The following is a 26,790-nucleotide window of genomic DNA, read 5'->3' as shown; positions in this document are numbered from 1 at the left end:
CTCAAAGAGGGCAGCTGTGAGGACTGAGTAGCGTGGCTCAGGGGCTTGGGGCGGTGTCGGGTTGCAAGTGAGCGCTCAGTGTCAGTGCTAACTGCTGTGACAACGAAAAAGAAGATGCTGGCCAGCTCTCCTTGTGGCCTTGATGACAGCAGGTGGTGAGTGGAGAAGTTCAGTGACAGAGCAGCTTGAATCTTGGCCTTGCCCGTTAGAGCTCAGCTGTCCTTTTAAGGAGTGTGCCCCTTGTCAGGGTGGTCTGCTTTCCCCCTGGGCCCGGTCGCTGGGTGAGTGCTTTCTGATCAGGCTCTAGGAGATGCAGCCGGCTCCCCGCCGGGAAGGGGGCAGTGAGGCGGGCTCAGGCCTCCTCAGTCTTAACGCCAGTACCTCTAGTGCTTCACCTCGTGGGTCTCGACAGTGAAGGCGTTAGTAAGCAGGCGTGTGACGGCTGGGGGTCCAGGAGAGAGGCAGGCCCCAGCGGCGTTGGGTGCGGCTCAGACGGTTGGAGACCAAGGGAGACATGGTTCCATGTGCCCAAAGTGGTCACTTGGAAAGAGCGCGGCCCACCCCCATCCAGCCTGTCGGCGGAAGGTGTGTTTATCCTCATGTTAGAGCAGTCCAGTGAACACTCTCTTGCTGCTACCCCACCCTAGATCACTGGCTGCCCCTGCCAGCCTCTGGACCTCCGTGCCTATAGCCCCCACCTGCCCCAGCTCGCTTTCTGCAGCCAGAGTAGCCGTTGCCCACGTGGTGCCGGTCATGACCCTCCGCGGCCCTTCACGGCTCCGCAGTGTCATCAGGGCCGAGCCCAGACAGCGGTCTGGGTTTGAGAACTCTTGATCGGGCCCCGTCCACCCCTCCTGCCTTCCCCACGACCCCTCTGCTCCAGCCATACTGACTTGCTCTAGGGTCTCCCAGAGGCCCCATGGCCTGTCTCGTTGGGTCTTTGTCCGTGCCATCCCCTTTACTGGGAACACATCTCACACCCACCCTACTTGTCTGGCAGCCCTCCGCTTGGGCCCCACTCCCCGCCCCCTCCCACCTCATCACCCGGCCACGGCGCTCACCTTTACTCTCGGCAGGAATGGCTTAATTATAGGAATCTGCCGCTGCCCACTCAGCTTCCTGAGGGCAGGGATCTCATGTCTGCTCTGTTCACCTTTGTATCTCCAGTGTGTGGCACGTGATGGACACTCAGGGAAGGCTTGTTGGAGCCCCTGCTGAGTGCTAGGGCCTGAGCCAAAGCCCTGGGGTCAGAGTGATAAGTGCAATGAGATTTGTCTTCAGAGCACGCACAGTCCTGGGCGGGAGGGGGAGCAGATACCCAGGTGGATCCACTACAAGGATTCCCATGAGAGGAGCACAGAGTTCTGTGGAAGCACCACCGAGGGGCACCAGGGAAGGCTCCTCGGAGTAGGTGGAGCCTGAGACAGCCTCACAGGGCGCTAGGAAGGGAACCAGCCAGGCCAAGACTGAGCAGGGACAGTGTGTTTCCGTCCCGATCACAGCCCGTGAACCGATGCCTGATGAGCCGTGGGCACTGGCTCAGGCCTTGTGGATCCCTTGCCAAAAAGCAGGTGACGGGCGCACACTCCAGTTGTGCTGAGGATCAGCTGTTGGTTGCTGCTCAGACTTTCTAGGTGGATGAGGGAGGTGACGGAGATCAATTGACTACCTGTAATTTCAAGATTAGGGCTGGGAAATGGGCCTTTTTCTTAGGTTACTCCACGTGCCCGTCTGCCTCTGGAAAAGCCCACCTCAGTCCTCTCCTGGGAAGCAGTGAGCTTGCTGGCCAAGTGCTTTATGGAGCTGCCAGTGCCACCGGCCTTATCTTGTCTGATCTCACAGAGACCTGGAACTTTCTGACTCCGATCCAGTCAGGCGTTCTGTCAAGTCCGGGCGCCTCCTTTGCAGCTCTGGTCAGTAACAGCTGCTGCCCCTGAGGGAACCCAAAGTAAACTCCTGACTTTCCGTTTTTCCTGAACTCTTAGATTTTGGTGGTGGAGAGGGGTGCAAAGTCTGTGCCTTTGTTCCTGATCCTTGTTACCCTTATAATTTAAGATTTGGTAACTCTTCTTGTGACTGCTGGGAATCCTCACACAGGGTATCCTCCAAAGTAGAATTTAATTACCTGTGCCCCAGCGCTGCATTGAATGTCACCATGTCCCAAAAGAAGAGTATCAGCGCGGGTGTCGGCTATTTGGGGAAAACCATTGTTTCTGCTCCTGCCCCTTGGGAGTCCGAGTGTTCCATTTGGATGAGCAGGGGATATCATTTTTCCATGTTATTACAGATCATTTGCCCAAGTGCAGGATATTTAAGTCCACTGGAAATACTTGCGAGAGTGCTCTATAATACATGCAGAAATACAGTCCCTAGGTCTGGGCGGGGGGTGGGGGGTGCCCAGGGGTTAGTTTTCCCTTGAATCATGTTTTTGCCTTAAAAGTCCTTGACAGAAGAGCTTTCTTGCGTGCTGTCTGTGGGAAACACCCTTAGGAAGGAGAAAATCCAGCCTGTCTTCTCCCACGGCCCGGTGGTCCTCTTCTGTTGCTTTAAGGGATCACTGGGACCACTGAAAGGTGGCAGGGGACAAGACCACGTGCTTCCTTCTGGGTGAGAGTGTCAAGCAAATTGGAACTTGTTGATTACCCCATTGCTTTCCACATTCTTCCCATTCCGGAGACCACGGGGAGATTTGCCTATGCTCCACAGGCTTTGCAAATCTTTCCCTAATTAAAGGGCCTCCCAGCTGCGTGCATAGCTCTTCTGCCTCAAATCTCTGCCCTTTGGTGTTTGTGTTTAAAATTCCATCTTTCCGAAATGTTTGCCACTCAGCAAGTTCTCCTTGAAAGCCCCCACTCTTGTTTGAGGGAAGTTTTTTCCTTTTTGGCTTTTATTCTGCCTCTGTACAGGAAATTTAAGTCTCTTTGGAATTGCGTGCACAGATGCTCTTTGGTTATTTGTTGTCGTTAACCTCGTTGTCTCTATCTCACCACGGCACTGGGAGGTGGCAGCGGGTGCTGCTGGTGGCCATGCTGTTGTAACTTCTAGGTGGATGAGGACAAAAGAGCTTCTTCCTCCCGTGCTTCTGTTTAATGGGAGCCGTGCTGCAAGGCCAGGGAAGTACTTCAGAAGGAATCTGACCTAGGTGAGGATCGGGATGTGTTAGCAGGAGGCTAAGCTCTCCCCAGGTGAAGAAGATACCTGGTCCTTGTCAGCTGGAGCCAGAGGCACAATTCATCAGAAATGCACAAAGACCCCTTCCTTGGCCTTGCCCTGATAGAATTCTCCAGTAGGAGGTCTGCCTAGCGCCTGCATTTCAGGAACTGTATGGCATCCTGTTGCTGGGGGGCTCAGAGAGCAGAGTTTTATGAAATGCTCGGAGAGCTTCCATGAAGAGGTCTCTCTCTAAGTTAGATCCTGCCCTCTGGTTGATGAGAAATATGATACAAGTGAGTTGGAGAAAGATTCCACTTCCCAGGACCAGAAGAGGCAGAAAGCGTTTCCTTTCTGAGGGCCGTCAGGAAGCCCTGTGCAGGCTGGCAGGCACTGGCCCTGGAGGAGGAGTGCCCAGGTCACACCCTTAGAGCGCGTCTAGTTTGGGAGACAGATTTAAACCCTTGAGCAGAGCGTGGCACACTCGGCCTGCTTTCCCCAACGTTTGCAGTCGGCCGAGAACAGGGTCCGTGAGGAGCAGCTGCGGGTCCTGCCGGCTCTGGGTTGAGGCCACCCAGCAGGAGCCTCAGACCAGTGAAGGGGACACTCAAGTTGATAAAGGTCTGTGCCATGGGGAGCAGGAAAAGCTGGGCTTCCCTTTAGGGAATAGGATTGGGGCAGGGGCCTCTGGGGGCAGGAGAGCACTCCTGGAAGAGAGAAGGGGGGTTGGTAATTTGGGTTTTACAAATAGAGGACTTTCCTAAGAATTTTAAATTTGAACTGGAGTTCAGGGGAGAAGCGCATGCAGTCACAAGCTTTTTTCTTCTTCCCCTGTCGTGGGTCATTCACGCCTGTGCATCTTGGAGACAGGCCCAGGGCTTAGTCAGTTTGGGGTCTCACCAAGTACCTTGCTCAGTAGACATTTTGTTTTAGGAAGAACGTCACAAGCTTTTTTTTTTAGAATGTCACAAACTTTTGATGAGTTCATACAGCCATATCCTGGATGGTCGTAGAGATGATAAGTAAATAAACTAAGTTTTGCGCTATGAAACTTTGTAGGATCTTAACACTGAAATGAACCTTACTGGTCATCTAGTCTAGTGGTTTTCAGACATTTTAAAAATTCGTGGAGCCCTCTTTTCAAACTAAATCTTTTTTTTAATAAAGTTTTTTTTTTTTTTGGCTGCGTTGTGTCTTCGTCGCTGCGTGCAGGCTTTCTCTAGTTGCGGCGAGCGGGGGCTACTCTTTGTTGCAGTGCGTGAGCTTCTCACTGCAGTGGCTTCTCTTGTTGCGGAGCACGGGCTTTAGGTGCGCGGACTTCAGTAGTTGTGGCACGTGAGCTCAGTAGTTGTGGCTTGCGGGCTCTAGAGCGCAGGCTGAGTAGTTGTGGCGCACGGGCTTAGTTGCTCCGCGGCATGTGGGATCTTCCCGGACCAGGGCTCGAACCCGTGTCCCCTGCATTGGCAGGTGGATTCTTAATCACTGTGCCACCAGGGAAGCCCCAAATTAAATCTTATAGCAAACTTGAATGGATCGTGTTGGGCCCAGACTTCCCCTCTTACTCTTTTACCACCTTGAGCCCCACCAAGTGCCTCTCCTCTGCCTTGGAGAACCATGACATCCATCTTGTTCAGTTTGGGTCCACTTTATTTTATTTTTTTTAAAGATTTTTTTGTTGTGGACCATTTTTTTTTTTAATAGATCTTTATTGGAGTATAATTGCTTCACAGTACTGTGTCAGTTTCTGTTGCACAACAAAGCGAATCAGCCATATGCATACACATGTCCCCATATCCCCTCCCTCTTGAGCCTCCCTCCCCTCCTCCCTATCCCACCCCTCTAGGTCGTCGCAAAGCACCGAGCTGATCTCCCTGTGCTATGCTGCTGCTTCCCACCAGCCAACTACTTTGCATTCAGTAGTGTATATATGTCGATGCTACTCTCACTTCACCCCAGCTTCCCCCTCCCACCCCGTTTCCTCAAGTCCATTTTCTGTGTCTCCTTCTTTATTCCTGCCCGGCAACTAGGTTCATCAGTACCATTTTGTTGTGTTTTTTTTTGGACTCCATATATATGCGTTAGCATACGGTATTTGTTTTTCTCTTTCTGACTTACTTCACTCTGTATGACAGACTCTAGGTACATCCACCTCACTACAAATAACTCAATTTCGTTTCTTTTTATGGCTGAGTAATATTCCATTGCATATATGTGCCACATCTTTATCCATTCATCTGTTGATGGGCATTTAGGCTGGTTCCGTGTCCTGGCTATTGTAAATAGTGCTGCAGTGAACATTGTGGTACGTGTCTCTTTTTGAATTATGGTTTTCTCAAGGTATATGCCCAGTAGTGGGACTGCTGGGTCGTATGGTAGTTCTATTTTTAGTTTTTTAAGGAACCGCCATACTGTTTTCCATAGTGGTTGTATCAATTTACATTCTGCTGTGGACCATTTTTAAAGTCTTTATTGAATTCTTTACAATAATTGCTTCTGTTTTGTGTTTTGGTTTTTTGACCCCGAGGCATGTGGGATCTTAGCTCCCCGACCAAGGATCGAACCCACACCCCATGCATTGGAAGGCTAAGTCTTTTTTTTTTTTTTTTTTAATTATTATTTATTTATTTATTTTTGGCTGTATTGGGTCTTCAGTTCGTGCGAGGGCTTTCTCTAGTTGCGGCAAGCGGGGGCCACTCTTCATCGCGGTGCGGGGACCGCTCTTCATCGCGGTGCGCGGGCCTTTCACTATCGCGGCCCCTCCCGTTGCGGGGCACAGGCTCCAGATGCGCAGGCTCAGTAGTTGTGGCTCACGGGCCTAGTTGCTCCGCGGCATGTGGGATCTTCCCAGACCAGGGCTCGAACCCGTGTCCCCTGCATTAGCAGGCAGATTCTCAACCATTGCGCCACCAGGGAAGCCCCGGAAGGCTAAGTCTTAACCACTGGACCACTGGGGAAGTCCCTGGTCCATTTTATTTTTTTATTTTAATGTTTTTTAAAATTTATTTATTTATTTATTTATTTAATTTTGGCTGTGTTGGGTCTTCGTTTCTGTGCGAGGGCTTTCTCTAGTTGCGGCGAGCGGGGGCCACTCTTCATCGCGGTGCGCGGGCCTCTCACTATCGCGCCCTCTCTTGTTGCGGAGCACAGGCTCCAGACGCGCAGGCTCAGTAGTTGTGGCTCACGGGCCTAGTTGCTCCGCGGCACGTGGGATCTTCCCAGACCAGGGCTCGAACCCGTGTCCCCTGCATTGGCAGGCAGATTCTCAACCACTGCGCCACCAGGGAAGCCCCCTGGTCCATTTTAGAGATGAGGAAACTGAGGACCAGAGCAGCTACGGCTCATCTGGTGATCTAGCCCCACTTCACTGAAGACCCACCTCTGGCTTCCAGGCTGGTGATGCATCCCTACCATGTGCTGCATTAATTTATTCTCATTTAGAAAGCTCTGGGTTGTAAGGGTCAATAACCAGATAGATACAAGAGTGAAGAGAAAGATAACCCTGCCCCTGGTTCCTGATGCCCGGGGTCACTTTTTACTAACCTAAAACTTAGGTCATGTAACATATTCTTATCTGCTGGAAACCCCAATTAATTTTTTTGTATTTGCATTGAACTTACAGTTCCCTGGAATATGCCTATGCTCTCTGCCTAGAATATTCTCTCAATTCACCTTTTTTTTTTATTATATGCAATAGAGATAAAATTGTGATTATGTAGATACAATTCACGTACTATAAAATTCACCCTTTTAAAGCGTGCAGGGGCTTTTCAGCATCTTCACAGAGTTGTGTGGCCGTCAGTGTTCAGCGTTCCACGCTGCACTCCTTTGACCAGATGGGCACTCCTGCCTCTCAGTCCCGCCGGCTTCTCTGTGACCTCTTCTGCCACAGACGTGCTTCAGTTTTTATAACTGAGCTCAGATGTTAGCTCCTCAAGACATGTACCCCGGCCTCCCCTGCTCCTCTTCCCCTCCAGAGAAGCTCTGGGCAACCCCCCTCGTTTCCATAGCATCCAGTACTTCCCCGGTCCAGAGCACAGAGCACGCTGGGGCTTCACTTGTGCCCCGCTCTCTCCTATGAGACTTTGAGGATGGGGACACTGTATTTAATCCTTCATACGTTAGGTAGATTTTATCTGGAGGATTTGGGTTTTACTTCCTAATGAGCCAAAGTGGAGAAACAGAGGAGCTCTTGATCCGGGAAGACACAGACAGCGAAGGGGAGACATCCATTACTCCTGAGCAGATCTGACTGTTTCCCCAATAGGAAGAGTTGCAGATTTTTCTTTGGCCGTGCGTGGTCATTTTCTCTGGCTGACTTGGTGAAGTTAAAACAAAACCTTCATGAGACATCCATCCAGTGGAAAGAATCCAGTGTGAAACGTTGTGGCCAGCCAGCCAGGATGATTTTTGTGCTACGGCGGAAAGAAAAGCCACCGACTTGCTCTGGGTATCCCTCACATAACGTGGCACATCCGTGCTGGCCCCCACCCCCGCTCAGACACACGTGCTCGCACGGCGTGAGCGGTTCCACTTGAAGGGGACCGGCGGCATTACTGGGTTCTGGTGGACTGTTGCGCTGTCTGGGTTGTTTACAAGTCTGTGGTCTTGAGAGTTTGGAGAGAACGTATGGTGGAAGGAACCAGGACTGTGGCATGTGACTCAGTGGTTGCGTGGCTCTGAGCCTCGGCTGCTGCCTCACAAGGTCCTTGGCCTCCCCGGGTGGCCCTGAGGAGTCCTGGGGTGGGATTACGTGGGTTTCCTTGAATTCTGGCTCTGCCACCTGCGACCTGTGTGACCTCAGCCAAGTTATTATACTGAACCTCCCTGTGCCTCAGTGTCCTCATCTGTAAATTATGAGAACTCGGCATAAATTGGAATAACAGTAGCACCACTGCTTCGTACAGGGTTGCCATGATGATAAAATGAGGACGTGTGTTCCGTGCTTAGAAGAGTGTCTCATGCATAGCAGGCACTTAAAAAAAAAAAAATCTTTGCTGTTGTTAGGATCATTGCTTTAATAATACTAATAACACTAAAACGGTAATACTAAAACAGATGGACCCTCTGTCCGGCCCGTGAAGTTACATTGTCTTTGCAGAAAGACCATGTGATAAGCGAGTTGTTTTAATGTATTTTTCCCTGGTCTTTTTCCCAGAAAGATTTGAGGTGATTTGTAAGAATGCACCCAATGCAATAATGCTTTAACACAGCCTGAGAAAGCAGGACCGCAGGCCGTTCGGGAAGAGATCTACACTCTGTCCACACATGCCTTCCTCGCACAGGGGAGGCTATGGGCCCAGCTTCAGGAGGCGCCTGTGTGGAGTGTGAGGGGCAAGGGCCGGCCCCACAGGTCCTCGCAAGGTGGTGGTCCACACCCCAGGGAAGGTGCAGGAGCTCAAGTCTGCATCCGCCTTGGGAGGCCCTTGGTCACAGTGATGCGGTGCCGCCCCAGGTCATCACCCTCTCACTGTCGCCCCCACCCACCCACCCAGCTGATCCCTAGTCCAGCTCTAGGAGAGGTGCTGAAGAACACTGGGGGGCGCTTCCCGCTGAGACAAGACATGGGCTTCAAAAGATCAGAGCTCCACCTGAGTGGCCCTCCTTTTCCACAATTCAACCACGGTCCCACCGGCATTTAGGAAGCCCAGCCAGCCTTACGCTAGGCCCAGGGCCGTCCAGACATCTCATCCCTGCCCTGAGGAAAGACACCCCATCCCGAATCCGTGCGGCCTGGGACCCAGTCTCATACAGAGCGGCAGGGGCGTGGCCCATAGATGAGGGGCATTGCCTTCGCTAAGGAAGCCTTGGGCATGCGTAGAAGAGGACCTTGAAGGATAACTGGGGGTCACTAGGTAGTACCGGGAGAAGGACAGGCGATCCTGGTGGAGAGACTGTCAGGATTTCGGCTGGAGGGGTGGCTGAGGGGCTCGCGGGAGAGGTGGGGCTGCGGCGGGAGGCTGGGCCCAGGCCAGGTCGGGGAGCTTCCCGCCCGCGGCCGTCCAGGCCGAGGCAGTTGGCTGCCCCGTGTGCAGCAGCTCCTGAAACCAGCCTGGTGGCTGTGCGAAGCCCTCAGGAGCCAGTGCACGTAACTTAGACCCAGTGAGTTTTCTGCCTCTGGCTTCTTAAAGGTGCTTGTATATCGTGCCCTATCCCTCGGGGACCAGCCCTTCATTAAGAGGAGTGGGTGGGGGCTTCCCTGGTGGCGCAGTGGTTGAGAATCTGCCTGCCAATGCAGGGTACGTGGGTTCGAGCCCTGGTCTGGGAAGATCCCACATGCCGCGGAGCAACTAGGCCCGTGAGCCACAGCTACTGAGCCTGCGCGTCTGGAGCCTGTGCTCCGCAACAAGGGAGGCCGCGATAGTGAGAGGCCCGCGCACCGCGATGAAGAGTGGCCCCCGCTCGCCGCAAGTGGAGAAAGCCCTCGCACAGAAACGAAGACCCAACACAGCCAAAAAATAAATAAATATAAATAAATAAATAAATTTATTTAAAAAAAAAAAAAGAGGAGTGGGTGGCTTAGAAGGACCCCAGCTTCTCTCAGCGCAGACACAGGTGATGCGGTCGCTCCCGGCCAGGGAACAGTTAATTTAATTAGGCTCCAAGCACCTGGTTCGTCCCCTTCCGGAAGCTTAGGGTTACACGTGGACAACAGGAGCCTTGTGTGTGCCCCTGGATGACCCACATGTAGTGATTTCAATTTCCCCTTTCAGTTTGTCTTCTCTTTGTCCTGCCCCCTCCTGACCCTTCTTCAGAAAAGGCTTCTGGCTTCTTACTCCAGCCTGCAAGCTTCTAGAAGGCAAAGCTTTGGGGTATGAATGGCTGAAACCCAGCCCAGGAAGTTTGCCTTTGTTTATTATTTATCTCTGGGGTGGTTTGGGGCACCTGCCTAAGAAAAGAGCGGCGGGAGGCTTATTGTTTCTTGAGAAAGCTCTTTGTTGTTAATGGCACATGAAAAATTGATTTCTAGGCAGAATAAAACGTGTTGATCAGAAACGCTTTCCTAATGTTGGCAGCTTCCCATGTGTTAGACCCTCAGCGATGAGACCCGGCTGGCAGTGTGTGACTCTCAGGAGCCCGTGCCAGTGGCCCGAATTGGAGGGGCACGGTTCGCACACGTTATGATGTTGCCAGAATTGGGAGATTGCTTCCTACACTTGTCGTGGACATTTAACAGTGTTCTCCTTAAAAGCGCATTTTATAATTCGCAATCTTCAAGTGAAGGAAGCGGTCTGAACTTGTACTTAAAGAATATTGTTCTCAGAGTCCAATGATAGCTTAATTAGAAGAGAGGCCGGATCTGAAACACGAGGAGGGCCGGCGGCCCTGGGGTCAGGCTGTGCTGGGTGGTGGCGCTGGCAGTGGCGCGGGCCCCTGCCCACAGCGCAGGAGTCGGGGCGGGCGGGCAGGGACCGTGCAGACCCCGAGTTCCCCCCGATTCTCTTCCTTTTTCACCCCCTCTCCTCGGGGCCCCACTGGAAGGGGGAGTGGGAGCGGGAGCCCCTCGCCTTGCCGGCCCAGCGGGGCCTGTGCTCTGGAATCGCTGGGTCAGAGTCTGGAACTCAGAGTCCAGTTCTGCCCTGCCCCCACCTAGCCGCCTGTGTGAGGCGCTTCCCTGCACTTGGGTTTTCCCGTCCGCACGGTGGGGAGGGTGGGGTCCTGCAGGGTGAGCAAGGTCCCCTGGGCTCCCCCTCTGCTTCCTCAGGCAAACCCTCTGAGTGGGTTTACAGGGCGGGGTGAGGTGTCCCCAGTGCGGGGCACCCACACTCGGAGAGGCGTTACATCAGTTCACTTGGAAACTCTGCTTCCAGGGCCCAAGGTGTTTCTGGTGACAACTAAGGTCCTGGTAACAGAGCTGCCGCTGGGCTGGGACTTCCCTGGTGGTCCATTGGCTAAGACTTCGTGCTCCCAGTGCAGGGGGCCCGGGTTCCGTCCCTGGTCAGGGAACTAGATCCCCCATGCCACAACTAAAGATCCCACATGACGCAACTAAAGATCCCGCATGCCGCAACTAAAGATCCTGCACGCCGCAACTAAGACCCGGCACAGCCAAATAAATAAATATTTAAAAAAAAAAAAAAAAAGTTGCTGCTGGGCAATCATGGGGAGGACTTTGTTTCCTCCACCCTGATCAGGGGGGTGGGGCTTGGGGGGGTGTCCCTCATCTCCCATAGGCTCCGGAGGCCGCCTGGGCCCACGTTCACGGATGGGTCCTCAAGTGCATCCTTCTTAAACCTGGGAGTCTGGGGAGGAGGTGGGAGGGAGGCTTTAAGAAGTTTTATGAAAAACAGTTTGCCGGGGCTTGCCATCACATTTAAAGGGACCCACAGGCACTGCTCCACCTGGCCGAGGACTCCAGCGCACAGATGCTTCTCTCTTCTACTCTCCTCGGGGTGGGGGCGGGGGTGGGGGCGGGGGGAGCCTGGGGCCGGCTCTTCAGTCCCATCACAGTGCCTCTCCTTTCCTCCACTCACGTGTCAGCTCCGTCCACCTCCTAGACCACCGAATCCCTGCAGTCCCCCTCCCATCCCCATCAGGTCCGCGTCACAGCCCTCGCCACTCTCAGGATGGCTCCTCGTGCCTTGTCTGTTTCCAGCGACTGGAGCGTGCTTTGGGAGAGCAGGGCCGTGCCCGTGCATCTTGTCTGCCGCTGAATCCATGGCAGGTGCCTGGGGTGGGCACTCAGGATCTACTGAGGTAGGTGTTGTAGCCCCCAGTTCTGAGGTTTAGGAAGGTTACACTCAGCCAGAAAGTGGCAGACCAAGGATTCGAACTTGTGTTTGATTTTGAGTTTGGTGTTTTCCAGAATGCCACCCTGTAGGTTGTGTTTCTGACACAGGCATGTGTGTCATTGAAAGCACTCTCCTTATTTTCTTTTTTAATTTTTATTAGAGAAAAGCGGAGAAGGTTTGGGGCCTTGGAAAAAATAAAAGGAACAGATTGTAAGCAGAGACCTCTGCTGGCCACGGGGAGGGAGCCCTGGCATCCTGATACTTTGCTGTCTGCCGGGAAGTGGGGCCAGCCAGCACTCTGCCCAGCCATGGTTTCAACAACGTTACTCATCTGAGTGTGCGACCCAGCGAACACGGTCTGTTTTCGATTCTTATCTCTCTGGTGGCGGGCTCTCAGCCAGCGGGCAGATCAAAAGACGGAATGTGTTCATTTGGCCATTTTTTTAAAAAACCGAGGTACAAGGGTGCATTTCTTAAAGACGAGGGCGCCGTGGATTAGATTATCCATGGAGTTGAACTGGTCTGGCTTTTGTGCTTTTTTAAGGGTTCATCTCAAGTTTCTTTTTCTGGTTGAACAATTTTTTTCAACATTAATAACTAATGGAGAAGGGGAAGAGGCAAAGTAGAACCATATGGCGGCCCAAACACAAACCTCACTTGTGGCCGGAAACTTCTGATTTGTATCTCTTTTCATGTGATAAGCTGTTGGGCTAGATAGTAGGAAAGGATTCAGTTTGAGGCAACAGCAAGAGTGAATGTAATTTTTATTTAGTTATTTTGTATAGCTTTTTAAAAAATTTATTTATCTGTCTGCGTCGGGTCTTCGTTGCGGCGTGTGGGATCTTTAGTTGTGGTGTGCGGGACCTTTAGTTGCGGCATATGAACTCTTAGCTGCAGCATGCAGGATCTAGTTCCCCGACCAGGGATCGAACCCGGGCCCCCAGCATTGGGAGTGCAGAGTCTTAGCCACTGGACCACCAGGGAAGTGGAAGTCCCTGTAATTTTTATTTTTTTAACCCAGATATACTGTATGTCACATGTCTTTTCTTAGACATTGGCTAGTAGCTGTGTGACTTGGGGCAAGTTACTTCTCTAAGGCCCTATTTTGCCACCACCCCCCCTTTATTTATTTGGCCGCACCATGCGGCATGTGGGATCTTAGTTCCCCGACCAGAGATTGAACCCGTGTCCCCTGCAGTGGAAGCGCGGAGCCCTAACCACTGGACCACCAGGGAATTCCCTCGCCCTTCTTTAAAATAGGGACAGTAATCATATCTATATGCAGGGCTGTTTTGAGGATTAAAGGAGGCGATGCAGGCTCTTTTCTCCCTGGCTGCTTGAAGATCAGCCACCATCATGCCATCATGAACAACACAGTAACTATCCGGACCAGGAAGTTCATGACCACCCAACTACTTCAGCGGGAACAAGTGGTCACTGATGTCCTTCATCCTGGGAAGGCAACAGTACCTAAGACAGAAATTTGGGGAACACTAGCCAAAATGTACAAGACCACACCAAACGTCATCTTTGTGTTTGGGTTCAGAACCCATTTTGGTGATGGCAAGACAACTGGCCTTGGCATGATTTACGATTCCTTGGGTCACGCGAAGAAGGATGAGCCCAAACACAGGCTTGCAAGACATGGCCTGTACGAGAAGACCTCAAGAAAGCAGTGAAAGGAACGCACGAGCAGAATAAAGACGGTCATGGGGACTGCAAAGGCCAGTTTGGTGCTGGCAAAAAGAAGTCAGCTGGAGATTGGACAGCAGAAGGAGTAAAGATTCTGCGGTGTTTGTGCAGATTTTTCGTGAGAGAATTAATAAACTAAGGCCTTTTACATGAAAAAATTAATAAATAAAAAAATCAAGGCGGCGACGCAGGTAGAGTTTACGTAGTGCAGCGCCTGGCACCCCCGCCCCCTCCTGGTGTCCGTCTCTTTATTCTCGGTATCGTTAAGGGGTCACCTGAGGCAGTAGCTCGTCGCGTGCTAGCCTCTCTCCTGCCTTCTACCTTCTGGATTTTTTCCTCTCCCTGCCCTACTTCGCTTTATTCCTGTTTCACCCGATCTTTCCTGAGGCCCCGTGGGCGCTCGTCAGCCAGGTGGGGGTGCCGGTGGTGAAGGGCGAGGCGGTTCCTGCTCCCTGGGGTGTGGCCACAGAGTGGCAGTGGAGAGACCGACGGAGGCATGAACTTCACCACCAGAACAATGACGGGAACGCTGTCTTGGCCAATGCAACGTTGTTTATTATTCCACGTCACTTGGAATTAGGTTTAAATCCCCCCAACAGCTTGGATTGGTCTGACACCTTTGGTGTTAAATGAGCATTCCTTACAAAGGCTGTTAAGCAGGTCAGATGGGCAGTTTGGACAGAAACCGTCCAGCCCTCGGGTGGTCGACACCAACCACATGTTCTCGCCAGAGGCCCTCCTTGGGTCCCGAGGCAGCAGAGCCTATGACACTCACACCCTGAAGTGAACTCCCGGCTTTGTTTGGACCTGTCCTTTCATTTAAATTGCTGTGCAAACTTGGGATCCTTGAGACTTAATGTGATTTCTTTCACTGTTCCAAGCATTTGACATGACTAGGAGGTGGGGTGGGGTTGGGTCTGTACTGTGACCCTAAATCATAGGATTGATACCCACTTACACCAACACGCCGGAGCACCCACCAGTGTACGAGTCACTGGCCTGGGTCTGGAGGACCGGCCTCCGCGGGCACCGAGTCAGCGCTCAGTGAAGAGTGTTAAGTCTCGAGGAAGGAGTAACCTGATAGTTGAGGCCAGTGTTAGAACAGCCGTCCCCAGAGCATTTAGGATTCAGTTGATACCATCGTCACTGCAGGAATTCCAAAGAAGGTGACATCTTGATAAGGAAGTTGGAGTTACGGCTGGGCCCTGAAGAGTGGTAGGGTTTAAGACTATATGGGGATAGGTTGCCAGATTTAACAAACAATATATGTCGTGTGTAAACTGGAGACATACTAAAACATTATTCATTATGTGTCTGAAATACAAATTTAACTGGCCAATGCATTATTTTATCCAGCAGCCCTAAGTGGAGAGGATTTTTAAGTGGAAGAACGCATGTGCAAACTCGCATGTCTAGAAGCACTGAGTAGGACAGTGTGGTGGTTTGAGAGGGTTCAGGCAGAAGCGCAGGGGTGGGAAGGGGTGGGATGGGGTGGGAGTGAGACGAGTTGGTGGTGGTGCCAGATCATGACTAATGCACCCTTGGAAGCTGCTCTGGTACGAATCTGCGAGCACACCGTGTAGTCCACACTTCTCGTTCCACATGACGACAATGATGTTATTTTTACAGAGCATTTTATCTTTGATCAAAGAAACAGGACTGGTGGAGGGAAACAGAATACAAGGATATGGCCCAACTTGGGAGTTTATCCAAAAGGCGAAAATTGTACCTGCTGGGGTGGAGAATCATCCAGCCATATCACAACCAGGTGCTTTTCGTGGTGGGGCAAGTCATCCGTCATTCATGAGCTCTCTGTGTTTTTCTGTGCACAGCCGTAGCTTTGTGAGTTACAGTTCAGATGTATGTTTTCCTTAGGTTGGTTAGAACCTGGCCGTAGATCTTGAAAAGTCCAGGCACAGATCTTCAAGGGTGGCTGGATCTGGGCGCTCAGGTACTATCTCCACGGCCCTGCAGTGCTCAGAAATGCAGGGAGGTACTCTCCCGATGCCTGCTGCAGCCCAGGCCCTGCACCCCCAACCCAGCTGCCCTGGCAGAAAGGAGGTGAGCCGTGTGTCCCTCCATCGCCCCTGGAGAAGACTCTTCCTTGCATATGCCAGGGGCTGAGGCCCTGTCGTTGCCCATGGCTGGTGGTGGAGTAGAGATCAGCCTTGCCCAACCATATGGAGTGAGGAGCTTTGTGACCAGAAGAACAGGAAAGGAGGCTGGGCAGGCAACAGGAGTGGCCATGGATGACAGCTGGTACCACGGATCAACCCCTTGCGCTGCTGCCTTAATCTGCGTTGTCTGTGCTTCGAAGGACATGCGTTACAAAGTGGGGTGTGGAGGGGGGGTGGAGTCCCTCCTGCTCCTTTATGCTGGCCTTGAAAGTACCCAGATCTACTTGGACAGGTAGGGAGGGCTGGATCCCATTTTGTAGAAAAGTGGCTGCCACATTTTTTGATTTCACAGGCCAGAGACATTTAAAAGAGAAGAGGAGGAATAGGTCATTGGTTGTGAACCTTTAGAACAAAAACAAAACCTATCGTTTCATCAAGTTACAGACACCTTAACAAAAACAACCCAAAAAGGGGGCATTCTCAAAGGATGAATACGTTTAACCATACGAAGAACCTAATAGTGTCTTGATTAGAGGCTTTCTTTACCTGAATTATTTGCACTGAAGCAGTGAGGCTTTTACAGTGGCCCAGCAGCCATCTGTGTCTGATGCAACTGACCTGCTGTGTTTCCCAGATGAACACCCTCGGGCCCAGCCCAGGTCTCCGTGGCTAGTTAACAGCTGAGCAGGGGCTCGAACCCAGGTCTCTGAGTTCTCAGTCTCGCACTGCCGCTGTGCTCCTTGGGGTCATATAGTAACACAGACGCCAGGACTTTCACTAAAACTCCCGCTCTGTCTGTCTGCTGCTCTGGAACCACATCACAGGTCATATTCCTGGTTGGAGCCACGGTGAAATTGTCATTGGTATCCATCAAAGTTTAGTTCTTGACTACACACTCTTTGGGTGAAGATCCTTGCTACACACCAATTTATTAAGTTAAAAATAAAGCCGATTGGCATTTGGGAGGCTCCGTGTTGTAAAACTCCTCCCTTCCTCCTTCCCACATACGTCAAGCACTTGCTCTGTGTCAGGCACTGCCCTGGGCACTGAGGATTCAGCGGTGAACAGGATCAAAGCCCTCGCCCTGGTAAAACCTACGTTCTAGGGAGAGAGACATGACCACAAATAATTAAAAAAATCATTTCAGTTAGTATAAGTGCTGGGAAGAAATTATTGAAATACTTTCGATCCGTGGATTAGTCTCTTGGATAGGAGTGAAGTCAAGCCTGTTTTATACTAAATCCCATTATCTTATAAGCTTCTTCTGTTGGGGGACTTAGCCACCCGCAGCAGGACTGGCAGGAGAGGGGCAGCATGACTCTGGGCAGAACTGGATCTCAGTGGTGCATTTTCATCCAGTGCCTGGGGCAGTACAGCAAATTCAGGTGCAGCCTAGGCTGGGGCTGTTGTCCAGGCCGGAGCTGCTGTCCAGGCCGGGGCTGCCGTCCAGGCCGGGGCTGCCGTCCAGGCTGGAGCTGCGGGCTGAGAATGACAGGCAGCAGTGGTGTTGGGGACCGAGGGGAAGCAGGGGCCTCAGTGCGTCGGTTCCTCATGTGCACGCGTTGCCCCGCACTGGACGCTTTGCTGGGTACTGAATGCATCATTGTCACATGCAATCCCCAACCGGGTTGGTTTTTCTTATCCCCACTCTACAGGTGAGGAAATGCAACTTGGTAGAGAAATAAAGTGACTTGCCCCAGGCCAGGGGGCCAGTGAGTCGTAGAGTCAGGAAGTCTCACTTCAGAGCGTGTTTGCTTGGTCTTTACTATACTCCAGGATAAATTAGGCCAGTAGTGTCAGGGCCCCAGCCAGTTAGAATGGGGTTCTAGGCAAAAGTCAGGGCCCAACAGGTAAGCCAAGGAATCAGCCCAACAGAATAGTGATGGCAGGGAAAGGCTGTAACGTGATAGGCGGGCACATAGGTGCCCAGGGCCCTTGCACTTGGCCAACGACAGGAAAGCAAGGCCACTTCAAATCCCAGCTGCCTTGGGTGGAAGCTGTTAAAATCTTCCTTGCCTTGATCTGGACTTTTTTTTCCAGGTGAAGGGTTCCATAGCTGAACAGGGGTTGGGTGCGAGGGGGTCATTTCCCAGCAGAGTGTGCCTTTGGCGTGTGCTCTTCTTCCTCTCAGCTGTCCGTTAAACCAGAGTTCCGGTCAGAGGGGGAGACTTCTCTCTCTACTGCTTTCTTCTTGTGTGGGCGTTGGGCAACCTCACGACTCCGGGCCTCAGTTCTCTAATCTGTAAAACGGGGAAAATAACTACTTCACAAGATGAATGTGAGCTTCCGGTAGACAGTATGCCATCTGTAAAGGGCCCAGCATAGTGCATGATACGTGGCAGAGGCTTGGTATTCTCAGCGCCAAACTAACTGAAAACGGCCCCATTTTGTTTGTATGTCTTTCTACTTGGGGAGGTGAGTACACAGATGGGCGTTGCATCCAGAAGGAGTTCTGAAATAAGCACGTTGCAGACAGGGGTTAATGGTGTGTGTGTCTCGGGGGGCTGGCTGCCCGGTGCTGCTCAGCGTATGAGAAACGGCTGTGAGTCACCAGGAAGGTCACCGTCTCACACGTGTGCCAGACGGCACCTTCCAGGCGGAGTTCGGAGGCACCCCACCATCAGCAGAGATGCCTCGAGAAGCCCATGGAGGCTGGTGGTCTCCGAGGTGGCTGTGGCCCCATCCGTGCCTCTCTGGTGGTGGCGAGGGTCTTCCGGCAGAGCGCGGGAACTGCCGTGGCTGGCCGCCCCTCTGCTGAGCTGCTCTTTGGGTGTCTTGCCACATGGTTTAACTTTTCCATTTGGAAGGGTTATTGGTGCAGTTGGCAGCCGCTCGTCGGGTAAACGATATGGTGGGGCCTCCGTAAACCCGGGCCCATGAAACGAATAAGTCAGCACATTGAAAATACAGCATGGAAGTGACTCAAGCCTGAAGGAATCCATTTTGGAGAGCGCTGCCCTCCCTTCCTGGAATATTTCGGTGGAAATTGATGTTTGAGTTGGGAGGAGGAGGCCAGAGGCCTGCTTCCTACCAGGGCTCTGTGTCCGATTCAGCAGCATCTGCCCTGGGATTCAGCCCTGCCCGCCCCCCACCCGAGGGCCCCCCTCCTCAGTGAGGGGCCCAGGAGGGTGAGCCTGAGCACAGCAGCTGGAGCTCGGCACCGTGGGAAGCTACCTTTGCAGCAGGTGGGGTTGACAACGTCAGCCAACCTGGTAACGCTTGGCTGGGGTCCTGTAAAGTACTGGAAACTCCACCTAGCAAGGGAGCCTGTGGGAGCTCTCAGCACGGACTGGCTCTTCTTCTCAGAGCTCTCTGGACTCCTGTGTGTTTAAAGTGTTTACCTTCTTCTCGGGGCTTCAGCTTGTGCTTTGCCCACCAGAGACCAATACCAAGCACGTTCGTACGTTACTAGACCACCCTGGCGACCAGGTAATTAAAAGCTGCGCGCAGTTTGGAAGGAAGGCTGTATTGGAAATCACGCTCCACTGTAATTCAAGAACAGGTTTCTTTATAGAGGGACACAGTTGGTGTCAGACACATGTGGAAAAGAAAAGAACAGGCCCATAATTCTGGCAGGCTACCAAGGGCCAGATGTTAAATATGCTGACCACGGTGTGGCTACAGATGCCGTTAGCCAACCTGGGTTTGATGTGTTATTTTAACCTCTGTTCTGACTTTTCCTCTCTCTCTGCCAGGTCCCCAGTCTATGTGAAGATCTCCTATCTTCTGTTGACCAGCCACTGAAAATCGCCAGAGACAAGGTGGTGGGAAAGGATTACCTTTTGTGTGACTACAACAGAGATGGGGACTCCTATAGGTGAGCTCCTGCCCCACGAATGCAGCAGGCATGCCGCGCCCGCCACAGCCGCTTGCCACTGCTGCAGCAGCTCAGGGACTACTGAGCTTTGACATCTGACAGCCCATCAGCCTTCTTTCTGCTTGTGCTTCTGCTAGGCTTTTCTCCTTCCCTCCCTCCCTCCCTCCCTTCTATCCATCATTCCATCCAGTCGACCAGAAGATGTCTGTGGAGTACCCCCACTGGGCATTGGAGATGCAGCAGTGAACAAGAAGCCCCTGCCCTGGTGGGGCTTACAGTCTAATAGGAGAGGGATGTTGGTAAAAAACAACAACAACAGGGACTTCCCTGGAGGCGCAGTGGTTGAGAGTCCGCCTGCCAGTGCAGGGGACATGGGTTCGAGCCCTGGTCCGGGAAGATCCCACATGCTGCAGAGCAACTAAGCCCGTGTGCCACAACTACTGAGCCTGTGCTCTAGAGCCTGTGCTCTAGAGCCTGCATGCCTAGAGACTTTGCTCCACAATAAAGAGAAGCCACCGCAATGAGAGGCCCACGTACCACAACGAAGAGTAGCCCGTCGCCGCAACTAGAGAAAGCCCGCACTCAGCAACAAAGACCCAACACAGCCAAAGATAAATTAATTAATTAAAAAAAAAAAAAAAGAACCTCCAGCAAGCTGCTTCATTAAAATCACATCAAATCCTGCAAAGGAGAAGGTCCAGGGTGTGTCCATGACAGGAATCCCGAGCCCAGGGAGGGCCTGCGTGCTTAAGGGCATGTGAATGAAGCTCGTCTGTCTGATGTGCAGCTCTCCTTTCTCTCTCCATCACCCTGTCCAGGGCTGTGAATAACTAAGTCGACTTGCATCCCTGCCCTGGGTGATCCGTGGTCTAGAACAGGAGATGCACCCAGGAGCTGATTACTGTGTGACGTGATTCCTGCAGCCAGGGCCAAGCTTATTGAGGGTAGCATAGAGAAGGCCGAGGTTGACTCCAGGAAGACTTCCCGGAGGAGATGATGCCCGAGCTAGGTTTTTAAGGGTGCCTAGGAGTTCTTAATATTAAAAAAGACTGGGAATCCCTCCACCCATCCACTATTCCTGTGATGGATGGCTGTAGTCAGTACCTTGGAGAATGGTGGAGGAATGCCGTAGGCTATAGGTTTTTTTAGAAGCCGCAGAACCTGGGCTGAGTCTTAGCGCTTTGGCCTCATGCTCTTTTGGGGGAGGGGTTGGGGCCTGAGAAATGAAAGTAGGAGAAATTGGCTGGAGGTAGCCGACATGGGCTCCAAACCAGCACTGCCCCCTTGAGCAGACGGGAACTTTGACAAATTACTTATTGTCTCTGGACTCTAGTTTTCTCATGTATTAAGTGGAGGCTGATAGTGTTCATTCTTCTAACAGGATGCTCAGTGACACGTTTCTGTGAGCAGGCACTCGTGTGTCAGACACTGAGTCACTCTTCTGTGGCGCTTGTGTCCTAGTGAGGAATCCAGGGAGTCAGCAGCTGCATAAACAGAATATATTGTTGAAGAGCAAATAAAGAAAATAATGGAAGACCAGGGGAGGGAGAGGCAGAGGGGTAAACAGGGAAGGCTCTGGCGTTGGCAGTCAAGTGTGAAATGAGACTTAAGGGTGAGAAGGTTCAGTCCCGGCGCAGGTCTGGGAGAAGTGTCCCCTTTAAAGGCCTTGGGTGGGGTGAGCTGTCAAGATGGAGCCTGGCAGGGAGGCCCGAGTGGGAGACAGACAGCAGTGAGGGGAGGCCAGGGCTAGGAGGTGAGGCCAGAGGCCTTGAAGGTCAGGGCCACAGGGCTTGGCTCGGGGCACTTGGGGGTTGAAAGAAATAACACGTGTGAAGGGCTGAACAGCACAGAACTTGGGAGAAATTACAAAGAATTCATACTATTTAAACAAGACTAGACGACTGTCATGTGATCACGTCCCTTTCCTAGTTTCAAATGGAGGTCAGGTAAAGAATGTATTTTGGTCTAACCTAGACTGGAGACTAGAGCGGAGATGGGGAGAGGTAGTCGGGTTTGAGGCAGGTTTTAAAAGTAGAGCCAGCAGTGTTTGCAGGTGCGGGGGTGGGGCGGATGAGCAGCTGGAAGGTGGGGTCACTGACTGTCGAGGTGAGGAAGGCTCTAGGAAGGACTGGTTTGGAGGCATTTTAGGCTTCAGATGCCCACCGGGTGGACGTGGGGAGTCAGCTAGGCTGTGGGTAGTCTGAGTTCCCGGAGGTCTGTGTGGAGATGGAGGTGCAGAGGTGGGCATCCAGCTCCAAGGTGGTGAGACAAGCCCTGAGGCAGATCAGGCTCAGCCTGGGAGGGCCAGCCACTGTCCGGGTTGTGGGCATAGGGCCGGGTCTAGTCCTCACCAAGGGAGAGGTCCCTGAGGGTGCCACGTGGGCTGACAGGCCAGGGAGCCCACAGCCAAAGGATGAGTGGCTTCACCAGGCATGGGGTTCAGGGGAGGCACCCTGCAAGAGGGGGGCCTGGAGCTGAGTCTTGCTTCTTCAACATCGTCGTCGTATTTCTTTTTTCCACCTGAAAATTTGGGCTTGCTGTGTGAGGCAGCTGTTGCCCAGCAGCCTGTGGAAGGCTGAAATCATTTCCAGTCCATGCCCAGGCCAGGCTTTCCCAGGATGTGGTACCTCCAGGTCGCCCTGCTGGCTCCCACCTACATTCCTGGGGCTCCGTAGGGGGCCTGGGGGTCTTCAGCTGAAGAGGAGCCCAGGGTGTCAGGGCACAGGGCTTTCCTTTTTTTCTCTTCTCGGTATAAAACTTCAAGGTCTTCCGAGTTTCTCCACACATTTCTGTCCTGTGTCTGATCGTTTGCTTAAATAAGACCCTTATGGTGTGACGGTTTGCAGCAGCACTGTTTGAAACCTGTTAGCCGAAACAAAAAGCATTCTCTGAGGGAAATGAAAGGCCTGGCTTTTGAAATCTAAGCGTTCCTGTCCATCTGTCTTTTTTCAAATGGCCTCCATTTAAGCTCTTAAATGTGTTCTGAGTGCCCCTTCCACTCAGGATATTCTGGGTAATGTTATGATTTTTCCCCCAGCTACAATTACCCCGGCTCCAGGACTAACGGCTTGAAATGCTGTCGTCTGTGAGCAGGGAGAGATGTGTCTTGAAAATCCCAGACCCCCAGTCTTCAAGAGAGATCGGCTCTTATGTCTAATCAGGTCGCCTTTAAATGAAAGCCAGTAGGGGTGGGACTTCCAGGCCCCCAGGACAGCAATGGCTCTGTAACCGTGGAAACGAAGGTCAGACCGCGGAGTGTGCTGAGGAGAGTCTTGGGGTCTTGAGGAGCCGCAGGGCAGGTGGGGAGTTTCGATTCTCTCGCTCAGATTCCTCTGCACTCCCCTTGGTGAGTGGAGGTGAGGTACCAAGCCTAGTTTACAAATAAATAGTGGTGGTGACAGCACTCTGCAACTTCATCTTTGTCTCTGGATCTGGCAAGAGGTCTTCGTTGATTTTCTTTTCTCTTTCTTTTTCTTTTTTTTTTTTTTTTTTAATGCTTAGGTGTCCCTCAGCAGAAAAAGCAGAAAGTTGCTCCCTCTCTGCTGGTTTGGAGGAGCACCAGCAGGATTGCCGGGTGCCCCTTCCTCCCCACCCCGCGCTGGCAGGCTTCAGCCCACGAGCTCTGTGTTGGGTGCTGGGGCGCGAGGGCAGACTGCACAAGCTTCTGCCTGGAGCGCTCTTGTTGTCAAGGGCGGGGATGTGCCCGCTGCAGGAACCAACATCTGTGTGGGAGTGAGGGGACAGGCAGGGGCAGTGGTCACTTCTGCTTTGTGTCGGGTGCGAGATCATTCACTCGTTCCTCTGCCTTTTTTTTTTTCTCATGAGCATGTGGTTGAGCACCAGGCACTGTTCCAGGCGCTGAGCAAACAGTGGAGAGCAAGACACACACAGCTCTTGCCCTCTGGGAGCTGAGGTTCTAAAGTTGACTGTCTAAACGAATTCAAGTTCAGTAAAATTTAAAATTTGGTTCCTCGGTCACACAAGCACTCAGGAGCCACATGAAGCTCGTGGCTACCGTTTTGGACAGCGCAGATACAGAACATTTCTGTTGTCGTGGAAAGTTCTGTCGGGCAGCACTGTTCTGAGGGGTGAACGCAGCGATAACGGACGTGTCAGCCCTGCCCAGGGAGGGAGAGGCCTCGGGGAGCGTGAGAGGGTGCCCGGCGCCGGCTTCTCGCCTGCTCCTCGAGCCAGGTGGGGTCCTGGCTTGTCCAACAGCCCTTGGTTTGCTGTGGCCTGTGCACAACCCAGTGTGACCACAAGAGCTGGCTGCTGGTCGCGGGGCCGTGGGGAGCGTTTCAGCCCATTGCTGCACAGTCTCTCCCGACACTGGTGAGGGAGGTCAGGGGCTGGTGTGGAAAGAAGGGTTTCCAAGCACCTTCTGTGTTGAGGTGGCCTGGGCAGCTGCTGCATGAGGCCCTTTTGGGACACCAAGCACAGCAACTCTTCCCCCACTTACCTTTGTGGACCAGCAGCCAAGAAAGCGGGGACCCCTGCCTGAGGGTGGCTGGGAGCGGAGGTCGCCCAGCTGACTTGACGTGACCTGCTGCAGTAGGTGCCAGGCATCAGTTACCACGAAGAAAGATGTCTGTGCACAGAATTAGCTAAAACTGGGCTTCAGGAGGCGGTGATGCCTTTTTTTCCCTTACCAGCAATCCCAAATCAGAAGGTTCTTTGGAGTTCTCAGTGATGTGAAGTGGTGTCGTCAGTGGGGGGAAACGGGAGAGGCAGTGGGGTTTCTTAACGTGGACGTGTCGAGGTGTTTATGCCCCACAATGTGAAGGACTTTGTCCGAATCCCATATTGTCCTCTCCTCCTTTCTTTTACCCTCTCACCTTGTTTTTTTTTTTTTTTTTTTTTTTTTGGCTGTGTTGGGTCTTTGTTGCTGCGTGTAGGCTTTCTCTAGTTGCGGCGAGTGGGGGCTACTCTTTGTTGCGGTGCACGGGCTTCTCATTGCGGTGGCTTCTCTTGTTCCGGAGCACGGACTCTAGGCACGTGGGCTCAGTAGTTGTGACTCACAGGCTCTAGAGCGCAGGCTCAGTAGTTGTGGCGCATGGGCTTAGTTGCTCCACGGCATGTGGGATCTTCCCGGGCCAGGGCTCGAACCCATGTCCCCTGCATTGGCAGGTGGATTCTTAACCACTGCGCCACCAGGCAGGCCCCCCCCCCTCACCTTTTTAATTCTCTTTCTTTGAACCCCCAGCTCTGTGAACTCCACCTGCGGGAATTAATGAGTGGCTATTTCCCTTATAACCCCCCTTCCAGCACTCTCTGTGATTAAATGCTTTCCTGATGTGGCAAAATACATTTTAAAAAATGCAGCAAGACTTTGGGCTGGAAAAAGTGAGACTGGTTCTCATTACTTCACAGTCTTCTTTGTGTGCGCAGCCCTTGGAGGCTGGAAGGCCGTCCTCTGTTCACGGGGAGAACTCTGTCCCTCAGGCTTTCTTACGTGTGGTCAGCCTGTCCCCATGGGGCTGGCTCTCTGCCTCTCTTGCTGCTTCCATAACTGACAGCTCTCTTCTTAAGCCTTAATCGTGTAAGAAGATCTTTGAGGAGTAAGAGTTTCTCCAGAGCTGCCAGCAGGCCAGGGAGGAGAGAGGGGCCTCTGTTGATCAAAACAATGGTGAGAACAAAGGAAAATTTTAAAAAGGGTGAGAAAGAAGTCACATTTGTTGAGCACTTACTATATGCCCGTCTCTAATCTAGGCACTTGATGTATCAATACTTTTCTCCTTTGCTCCTCAAAGCAGCCCTGTGGGTAGATAGTAGTCTCAGTTTGCACATAAGGAAAGGGAGGCTCAGAGAAGTCAAGACACCTGTTGGAGATGCACAGCTGGTGAGAGTTGGAGCCTGGGGTTCATACCCAGGTCAGATGGAATCTGAGCCGTTGCTCTGCAAACCTTGAGAAAGCCGTGTCTATGCCCAGGGCCTGTGGATAATGGCTTTTCCTCTGAAATTTCAGAAGCTGGGGCTTGGGCCGATGGCTCGCTGGAATGATTCATGTGATCTCCTTCTCCTTTTCCCCGCCAGGTCACCGTGGAGTAACAAGTATGACCCCCCTTTGGAAGACGGGGCCATGCCTTCTGCTCGGCTGAGGAAGCTGGAGGTGGAAGCCAACAATGCCTTTGACCAGTACCGAGACCTGTGAGTTACGGACGCCCTTTGCCCCGCAGCTCTTCTGATAGGTAGTTCATAGATGAAACGCGAGGCCAAGTCGTCTCCCTTAGACCTGCCACCTGGCTGGCCTAACTAGTAAAAGTTCTGAGCACCCCCAGCAGGGTGCTGGGCCCGAGTGTGGTCATCGGGTCAGTCGTGAGAGGCTGCTGCCTTGCCCGGGCAGTACTCTGCGTCGTGCCTCTCAGGAACAGCAGGTGCCATTGGGACAGCACCTCCTGTGTGCAAGACTCAGTGCCAGATATTTCATACACATCATCGTAAATCCGTAAATCCTCACAAATGTGGTCACTGTTTTAGTCCCCATTTCCGAGATGAAGAAGTCAAAGTTCAGAAAGATTAAGGTGTTCGTCCACGGCAAGAGGCAGAGTGGGGAATCAAACCCGGCTCCGTCTGTCTCCAGAGGCCCCTCTGGTTTGCACTGCACCGCCTGCCCTGCCTCTGTTCTTACCTGGAGCTCAGGGCCCCTGCTCCCAGACCAGTCACCAGGGCGGGAGGAGTCGAGGTCCTTAAACAGTGGGCCTTGGGCAGCCACCTCTGAGCCAACAGCTTGCTGACTCCCGAGTTGTTGGGGGCCTCAGCCTGCACTTCGGGAAGCGTTTTCGCTGCGTCTGCTTTCTGCCTCCGTCCAGTCCCTCCACGCCACCAGAAAGGTGGCCACTTCATTAATCCGCCTTGCAAGGAAAGGCTCCAAAGCAGGTTATCCTCTGAAGCGTTTCTTCTTAATCCGTAGAATCTCATTTTTAACTAAGTTCTGTATTGAAAATGTAACAACACTGTAATACATGCAGTGCTACCTCAGTACAAATTCAGTCATTTAGGGGAGGGCGTGGCATCCACTTCTGTAAAGGGCCAGATAGTAAACATTTTAGGCTTTACAGGCTACACAAGTCTCTATCACTTTTTCTTTGTTCTTTCTTTTTTATGTATATATTATCCTTTAAAAATGTAAAACCTTCTCTTGAGCCTTGAGGGAGGTGGGAATTGGCCTTCCGTCTACAGGGTGCCCTCCCTGACCTGACCTAGGATATAGGCAAGAAAATGGAAATGAGAGAAACGAAGCATCTGAACGGCTGAAACCATTGTCTGAAAGCTGGTGTTGTTAACG

General features: G+C 52.3%; 2 protein-coding genes across 3 annotated transcripts in view; both read left to right on the top strand.

Moving 5' to 3' along the window:
* Nucleotides 1-26,790, top strand: part of CAPZB (capping actin protein of muscle Z-line subunit beta) — a 137,587-nt gene that overhangs the window by 75,942 nt on the left and 34,855 nt on the right. For both annotated transcript variants that reach the window (XM_059915162.1, XM_059915153.1), the window contains exons 3-4: nucleotides 19,384-19,505; nucleotides 25,539-25,652. In XM_059915162.1, coding sequence (XP_059771145.1) covers nucleotides 19,384-19,505; nucleotides 25,539-25,652 — 236 coding nt within the window. The remainder of the gene's footprint in view (nucleotides 1-19,383; nucleotides 19,506-25,538; nucleotides 25,653-26,790) is intronic.
* Nucleotides 13,244-13,558, top strand: LOC132348100 (small ribosomal subunit protein eS24-like). Its single transcript, XM_059895255.1, has one exon. The coding sequence runs from the start codon at nucleotides 13,244-13,246 to the stop codon at nucleotides 13,556-13,558; it is 315 nt and encodes a 104-aa protein (XP_059751238.1).

This window comes from Balaenoptera ricei, chromosome 1, assembly GCF_028023285.1.
Source record: "Balaenoptera ricei isolate mBalRic1 chromosome 1, mBalRic1.hap2, whole genome shotgun sequence".
Lineage (NCBI taxonomy): Eukaryota > Metazoa > Chordata > Mammalia > Artiodactyla > Balaenopteridae > Balaenoptera > Balaenoptera ricei.
Note: the sequence above shows the minus strand (reverse complement) of the source record. Positions and strands in the feature narration are given on the sequence as shown.